General features: G+C 39.0%; 1 protein-coding gene across 1 annotated transcript in view; it reads left to right on the forward strand.

The window, feature by feature from the left end:
- Positions 1-1830: 1830 nt before the first annotated feature.
- LOC138008141 (neural cell adhesion molecule 2-like) overlaps positions 1831-9059 on the forward strand; it is a 42398-nt gene continuing 35169 nt past the window's right edge. The window contains exon 1 of the mRNA XM_068855360.1: positions 1831-1957. Within this exon, the coding sequence (XP_068711461.1) occupies positions 1894-1957 (64 nt within the window). The 5' untranslated portion in view covers positions 1831-1893. The remainder of the gene's footprint in view (positions 1958-9059) is intronic.

Below are 9059 nucleotides of genomic sequence, written 5' to 3' on the forward strand. Positions count from 1 at the left end.
GGGGATGTGTGGAATACGTTCTCAAGTGACTAGAAATACTGCACAGTCTGCAATGCTACCTTCTCCTTTTGTTTCACAAAATTGTTACAATTTATCAGAAATATAGGCTGCTGTAAAGTTGCTCCCAAACATACCGTAAAAGCATTAAGTCTGTGTCTAGATAATGAAACTAAATGAGCCAGGTAGTTCATTGATGGCAGCACTTAGCTCTCTTTTCTGATCCCCTTTAACCCCTGGGAGTGAGACTTGACAGATTTTACTCTGTCTAATTCCAGGGAGATTCTAGTCGTCAACTGTGGTCATCCTAGGGCGTTTGAGGTGTCAATGGGTTAAGCAGTCAAAAACTTTGTCCCTTCCATTAAATGGGATGCTAACCAATCACAGAATTTTTTACAAAGTCTATCAAACATTTGTCAGTATTAAGTTGTATGCAGGTACATATAAAACTGAGAGATGATCAAGACCAATCTCGTTCCCAGGTTCTCTTTTCTCTGCCTCCTTTGTCAGGACAAAGGAGGCAGAGAAAAGAGGTTGGATAAAGATCTGGCCTCAGTTGTTCAAAAAGTGGATAGCACTACCCACCAGGCCCCAGTTGTTCAAATGATGGATAGCGCTATCCAGTGGATAAGTTATAGCGGAACCAACTGCACTTTCCAGTGTATAGCCATTTGTCTGGTAGAGAGCGTTATCCACCTTTAGAACAACTGGAGCCAGATAAATCACTATCCAGCAGATAAACACTACCAAAACCAATTGACTTTGGATATCCAGTAGATAGTGATTTATCCAGTGGATAGCACTATCTCCCCTTCAAACAACTGGGGCCAGAACTCATACAGTCAACCAACATTTGAAGTCTCAAACACTTGATCACTGTGGCTTCAATAAGCAAATAATAACCACCACTGTAATTAATACTGTGGGCTGAGCAATTACGGAAAAAAAACTCCTTATGTAGTGGTATGTTAAGGTACATGTACTTCAGAAAGAAGTACTTAATTACTCAAGAGAAAAGTGTCATTTTTGTAACTGACCTTTAAGTGCTACAAGAAATAGGCTCTAGAGGATAGTCGAGCTTTATATTACACCATTTTTTTTTATTTCATCATAAATTAAACGTTAAGCTAAGTATTTGCATAACAAAGTCAACAACTGAAGTTTCCAGTTTTTCTAAGTACCTAAAATGTAAGACAAGTTCCATTGGATGTGAGATGTACATCTCATTTCATTGATTTGATTCTCTATATCTGATCTGACCTCTTCTTCCAATGGAGGTTGAGAACAGTGCAGTGTAATGAAACCAAATGAAACGCGAGTAAAATTTTCAACCTACCGAAAGGATTGCTTTGCATGCCAGAGAGACGGGCCTTCCACGATATTTTCAAAGCGTTCAACAGCACTGTCACAAGCCAAACGAGTTCTCTTTGCATCAGTAACTCTTTCTCTACCCAAAAACGCATCTGCTAAAGGTTCTCGCACCTTTCCAGGACACTCACATGTACGTAAGTAACTATACGAGAAGATCTTGATTCATATAATAATATACAGCAATTTGAAGATTCGGTATGAATACATTTTAAAGACATAAATACTCAGTGAGAGACAATTCCATTCCATTAGATTTAATAGGTTCACACTCTTTGCTTTGGCTCCAAACAATCATTAACAATCATACAATGCTCTAAAAAACCCCTCGCGGCACTCGCCTCGAGACCAAAATTGATTGCTCATGCTCAGACTTTCAACCAATCAAAAACTTAATCCAAACGGATTATTCCAGAGTCTCTCGTAACCCGACCCGCTGGTCAAGGGGAACGAAGACTCTGGGAACGAGATTGCAGTCCCAGTTGCTAAAACGCCGTTGCAAGCGCATACGTCGTCTCGACTGAGAAGATGGCCTTTTTCTTTGGTAGCTTTCTGCTGTTTCTGACGCTTTATCTGATACAAAAGGCTGAAGGTATGTTTTATTATATAATTGGTTTGCGTTTGAGACCCACGTAGAAAAATGGCGTGGACTGGGAGTAAACAACGGGGTTATTATTTATGACGCAGTGCTAAAGAAAACTACATTACGAAACTTCACCTCGGATTCGATGGGACAGGACAACAAACTACGCAGACTCCATAACAAGTTCAATGTATTAGCTGTTGGTTTCTTTTCCTCACTTGTTTTCAGTTTTCAATGAAACAATCACATGAGTGTCAAATACAAAAAAGTGATTGCGTAGCGTGTTTATTTTAAGAACTTCAGAGAGCAGATAAAACCGGGCCAAGCATTTGCGATTCGAACCTTCCTGAGTTTTTTTCTTGTTCATTTCAGGGGCACCCAACGAGAATATAGTTCAAAACCACTTAAACATAGCATTGTTAAACGTATTTTAGTATTTAAAGGATAGATGTAGGCATATTTTTAACTCCTAAAAATTTTTCATCTGTTCGGATTTCCTAGCTGAACGTCTAGTGATCCGAAAATTATAGGGATCAAAGTTGCCTTTTCGAAAATTTCAGCCAGAAAAAAGGCTCCCGAAAAGTCTAGGTGACCTTTTTAGGGTGAAAATCCGTCAAAATTGGGCAATTATACCATTTTTTAGATGTTCGAAGATCCTAGGACAGGCAGGAAAACAATAAATTTTACAACAAATGTTCCGAAAATTCTATATCTCAAATCGTCTTCCGAACAGATATTTTCCGAAAATTTACGTTGGGTGCCCCTGTCATTTTGCGAGACGCACCAGCGACTGGCACACTAAATCCTCCCAGATCGGACTTGATTTTACCTCAGTATGATTTTACCATTGTAGTTCTTTTCAAATCGATTGGAACTACAGTAGCTACAAATCGAGATACCTATAACAGCACCGCCGGCAGGAGCAACTAAGGCTACTTTTAAAGCATGTTTCTTGTGTCAAAGTATTGCACATTTGCCTTGCTAAAATTTTATTCCATCTTTTCCCACTGCGCTTTTTTGTTCACTGAAACCTCGAACCCCGTAAATGAATTATCGTTTTACTGATCACACCTGTAGACAAATCTCGTGACTTTCATGTTTATCATTTGAACAACAACAATGGCAAAAGTGATAATATATTTTACCTCAGTATGATTTTACCATTGAAGTTCTTTTCAAATCTATGGGAACTACAGTAGCTATAAATCGAGATACCTATAACAGCACCGCCGGCAGGAGCAACTAAGGCTACTTTTAAAGCATGTTTCTAGTGTCAAAGTATTGCACATTTGCCTTGCTAAAATTTTATTCCATCTTTTCCTACCGTGCTTTTTTGTTTACTGAAACCTCGAACCCCTAATTGAATTATCGTTTTACTGATCACACCTCTAGACAAATCTCGTGACTTTCATGTTTATTATGTGAACAACAACAATGGCAAAAGTGATAATGAATGGTCCTTCCTTTACAACGGCATTCGTATCATCAATACTCAGGCCACGTAGAAAATCAGTAAAGCTATATAGTTAAGCGAAGCGTAGAAAATATTAGGCAGTCTTTCCGGCTCAGTATTGGCAAACACCTTTTGAAATAAACTCTTGAAAGAAAGGTTTATGTACCGTCATTGACAGATATTTTCCCTTGTTTAGAAATGCACTACTATATTGTCTCTCAATGTCGAGTCGGACTATTTGCTAGACATAGTATGGACGATCTATTTTTGCAGCCCATTTTCTATCCCATGGCACGCTTAAACTTGAGTGTACCAAAACGGACAGATGCCGGAAACGGGCCAAAAACCAATTAAGTAATCGACACGTAAGTTAACGAAATGAAAATGAAATTTCAGCCAAATCAAGACTAGGGAAAAAAGCAAACAAATAAATTAAACGAGAAAGCATGAAGAAGAATGAAGAACAAAAACAGGCACCGAGCTTTCAAAGAAAAATGTAGTTTATTATCAAATTATGTTTTGTACTGATGTATGTACCCGCGTGATTTTTCCCGTTTCCGGTCTCATTGGTTGGGGATTGATAAAAGCAACATTTCTCTTTCTATTGTAGTTTTCGTGCACTTTTTCACCTCGCATTCCACTATGTTGACGCACTTTAATTAATAAGAGACAGGGTAAAGACAACGAACGAGAGGAAGGCATAGTCTAAAATCTGGACTGCACTCTGGACTCACCAGTACTAAAATTTTACTCTTTCATCCTCAAGGAAAATACCTTGTTCTTTTTTTTAATGCAAAAACCTTTTTTTTTTTTTACAAGATCCTCTTCAAAGCACGTTGCACTATGGTGGTTGAAGTCTCATTTCTATCGTGCTTTACGAATAACAGGAGAAGCGCTCTCGAAATAACGAGTGAAACACTTTCGAAATATTGTTGTCGACTTTCTTCTTTGGTCGAGAGCGAACAAAACTTTTGAAAACACTCGAAAACACTCAACGCGGTATGTTGTAAGAGTTTGATAACAACTGGCAGAGCGAGTGAAGTTTTATGTAGCTCTTATCTCATCAGTGAAAGGTGTTTGAAGACGGTGTGCACAAATGGGATTTCTAGCCATGCAGTATCTATGTGTTTGCACCCTTAAAAAATTTCAATTTTAATTTTTAATTATCCTGGCAAAGTCGCCAATAAACATGGCTACTTTCAGTTGGAGGTTTCACGGGGGTTACCATGAATGCCAGAGGTTTCGCTCCTCGTAATACTGCCCACGAAGAAACTCGACGAGAATATTTCGAGAGCGTTTCAATTGTTATTTCAAGAGCGCTTCACTTGCTACTCGTAAAAGCACGATAGAAATGGGACTTCAACCACCATAGTGCAACGTGCTTTGATAAGATAAAACAATGTTTTTCGATTTAAAAAACAGAGTATTTTTTTTTGAACATTTAGTACTGGTGAATCCAGAGTGCAGAGTCCAGTCCAGATTTGAGACTGTGACTGTTCCTAAAAGGAACGTATTCAGCGCTTTGATGGAAGGGCGGGTCGTCTCATCTTTCCTTTCTCTGATGGATAAAGGGCGGAGCGAGATGGTTCTCCGTAATCAATATGTGACCCCCTGTAAGACCCTCTTATTGCCTGCTTGGGCACATCAGTAAACAATACCAATGCGTTTGACCTTCATCTCCTTTTACCTCGTCTTTTTTTTTTTTTTTTTTGGAGGGTATGGGGCTAAATACCGAATTAAATCCAGTGAAAGTATGAATGATAGGGTATATGAAATGTTTATTTTCTTGACCTGCGGAAACTAAATTGATAAGATTGAAATTATGAGCAGTTGCAATTGCAGATATTCTTTGCAAATGATTTAGATTGATGCTTTAACTCCGAAGATCTCCAACTATTCTGACCAGCCAACACACTAAAACACTCGGCTGATTTAGATACGATACATTCTGGTGGCTATTCGTACAGGACCCGTACACCGACCTATATTTGCTATTCACACGGGAGTCTTGTAAGCACTCATTTCAAATACCGCTGATAAACAGTATTTGAGTCTAAGCACCCATTTGAAAACGGTTAGCTTTCAATAACTGCGTGGCTATGTCGTTCAAGGTTAGGATTAGAACCTGTAATAATCACTCTATAATAAATTGTTATTATTATTCTAAGAACACAAGGTAGGTCAGATGGCCGGTGACATCGAACAAAGCGGAGGTATTTCGTGAAATTAAACAGGCATCAGTCCCTCTGTTTGATAGCTGAACTGTGTATAAAGAGAATTAAAGATGACGTAAGATTTTCTGAGTGTTATTGAGCCTGTAATAATCATTTTAAGAAGACTTCCGTTTAAATAGCAAATATGGGTCGGTGTACGGATCCCGTACGAATAGCCAGAGAAACAGGTTTGAATAGCCGATTCAAACCCACCTCGATCTGCTTCAACATATTCACCATCATAGTTTGATAAATCGACTACGATGATGTTGCTCATCGTTTTCGTATGGGATATTTGGTAATATAAATTAAAAACAGAATTTCGAATACAAACATTTCAGTCTTTTAAAGGATCTTCTATGAGAAAGAACTTGCATGGCCCGCGGCATGTTCAAATCCTTTTAGATTTTGTTGGTCCTACGTTCACAACAGAGAAGAATTCGAAATCTGTGAAAAACAGTCTCGCACGTTATTGGAGGGCTCGTTTTGCAGTTTTTGGTAAAAAGCCCAGCTGGCATTTTCAAAAACCGAAAAGGTCACTGGCCCCAAGAAATAAGATAACTTTCAGGTATCACTTTTTGAAAAAAAATGATTAAATTTCCATAAAGCTTTCGATCTTCAACTACCCGGTTAAATAAAATAAACTTTCTTTCAACATTTGGTTTTCCTTGCAAGGATCTGAAAAATGTACCTTAATTGAAGGTTTTTAGTACGTTACACAATTTCTGTTCAAGGAAATAGTATATATAGACCATGGAAAGGTCCCAGGCATGGATTGTCCACAGATCATAACTCATTAGTGTGAGCCGTTGAAATGTGTGCCTTTTTTGAAGCAGAGGCCGAAATAGAAAAGTTGAAACAACAGCGAATATGTGAACTATTCTGCCAGGAAAAGAAAATCACTGTTATACAACAAGACACAAAACATTTTATTTGGGTTATGGCATAAACGTATAAGTAAATAAGAAAGCTTCTTTAGCGTAAACTGGACTACCGGTGAAAAACTTGAAAAAATGTTAAAGGGGGTTTAGTACGGCTTCACTGTTCGTTATTCGATAGATCATTTCAAGCAAGAGAGATTGATGTCAGGTGAAAGTTACGGCTGGCCAGTCGTGTCAAAATAGACCATTTTACTGTGACAGTTCTGTGCTCAGTTTCCAGGACTTTGAATAAAAACGAAGCTGGAGTTGACCTTGCTTTGAGACAAACAGCATTGCTTTTTGCTGGGTTGCCAAATGAGTAGCCTTTTTCCTGTGTTGGAAATCGGAAAATGTGCGTGTTAGAGTATTTCCTGTCACCCCCCAGCTAAGTATAGACCTTATTCACGATGGCCGCCATGTTGGATCTGCTATTATCATGGAAATGAAAATTAGCTACACACTTCTGAGGGGGCAAACAACACAAGTTCGAGAGGTTATAGCGAACATCTTAGCCACACAGATGATTTGTTTCACGTTCATTGGATGTTTTTTTTAGTGCAAATTGAGCAGATAACGAAGTAAAACGTCAAAATGTCAAAGGCAATCAAAATATATAAAATTATTATAAGAGGTTCGTAATTCTTAATTCTAAAATTTACTTTTTAGCAATGTTATTTAAATATTTCGACGAGCCGATTTTCCGCAATTTGCTTTTTTTTTCAATATTTGTCCCCCAGCATAACACATGGCTAATTTGCATGACAATTTGAAAACCAACATGGCGGCTATCGTGAATTAAGCCTATTGTCTTTGTGCCTACAGTTTAGGTTTCAAGGGGTAGCAGAAATGCGTTAATTTCATCCAGTGGACACAGTAGAATGATTTAATTAACCTGCAATGGCGGCGAAGTCGATGCAACGTGAATGGTGTTCTCTTGGATCTTTAAACAAAATGTACCCTTGTGGAGCTCAAGAATAGAACATAATTCGATAAACAACACAAGCGTTGAAAAGTGAACAAATGGAATCTTCAAAGCGACGAAAAATGGACAACAATTGCATCTTTCAATCGGCCGTCGAGGAGTGATCTGTATTTCTAATTATCACTATACGTGGGCAAAACCGCACGCACTGACCCTGTCTTATGATTTTGAAACGAATGGCCAACCATAAAAAACTCGTTTCCGTATTTCATTTTGTTTAAGAGCCCTTTCTTTTCTCCAGGTATAGCTGAGTTTTTATAATTTTATAGGCAATTGCTAAAGCATTGCTTCATGAGGGAGACATGGGGGTATGATATTAGAAACCGTAAAACCGAAGAAAAAATCATCCAAAACCGCCGAAAACCGATACAATGGTGACAAGTGGGGCATATATAGAGCAAACTACGCTATCACTTATTTTTATCAAAGTATTTGTGAATGTCATGGACTTGTCTACAGCCTTCGTATCTTTTAGTATCTGCTCAAATCATAGGCTTTATTTCTGCCGCTCTTTCGGGCCCGGGCTCAGTTGTGGGCTCATTTTCCGAAAAGCAGCTGGTAATGGAGCCTAGTTTGCATACAATTCATCTCGAGAATCGCAATTTTGCAATCGCAAAAAGTTGTAGCTCTGGAAACTTCAATCCAAAATTGATAACTAAGACCTGACAGTATGGAGATTCGCCTTGAATGTTTATCTTGGTCTAAAACATGCGATTGTACTGAGGAAGCTAACCGGTACAATATGTTCCTTGTTTTACATGGCAGCGGGAACTTGCTCTTAGGTTAAATGTGGTAATAAACAGATACTGACTTAAAATAGCAGTCGATTATTGAACCTCACCGCCCTTCCATATCGCGACCTTACACCAAAGAGAAAATTCGTCGATTTCCCTAATTCATCTTGCTGGTCCTGGGAATTGTTGTCGTCTGCACTGACTTCAACTTCTTCGTCACTACTTTCATCAAATTCTTGCTGTCCTTCGTCGGAGTCACTAGCTTCGTCACTCACTTCATGCTCGTTCAGATTTCCATGGGTTCCTTCATCTTCATCCACTCCGAAGTTCAGATTAACCTTATTACCAACTTCGAGATAGCGTTGATAAAGATACTCTGGCAATGTTCCGTGCTTAGCCATTGTAGTTTCTTGCCGCCCTGTCCTTTGTCTTACTGCACCACCGTGATATGCTGAGGCCCAGTTGCGTAAGAGGTCACAGTCATTTGCAGGAAGGTTGACAACGGATAGAGCCATCATCAACAGTACGTTATGAGGAGACACCGTTGTGTCGGGCTTTGGGTACCAGAACCTTCGACTGGTGTGATAGTACGCAGCCCAGCTTGTAGCACGTTTGATGTTCTCCTTCATTGTTGCACCAAACGATCTGGCAGATTCGAGTTTAGACATGTTCACGTTCTTGGAATAGACAGTGGTGTGGCAATTTTCGACGTCTAATGTCATACAGCTTAAAAGAGCAAAGCCCTTGGTAGTCATACTCTCCTTGAATGTCTGCCAGTCTTCCTAGTCCCCATAGTTTACTGTTGCAGA

This window comes from Montipora foliosa, chromosome 6, assembly GCF_036669935.1.
Source record: "Montipora foliosa isolate CH-2021 chromosome 6, ASM3666993v2, whole genome shotgun sequence".
NCBI classification, from domain to species: Eukaryota; Metazoa; Cnidaria; class Anthozoa; order Scleractinia; family Acroporidae; genus Montipora; species Montipora foliosa.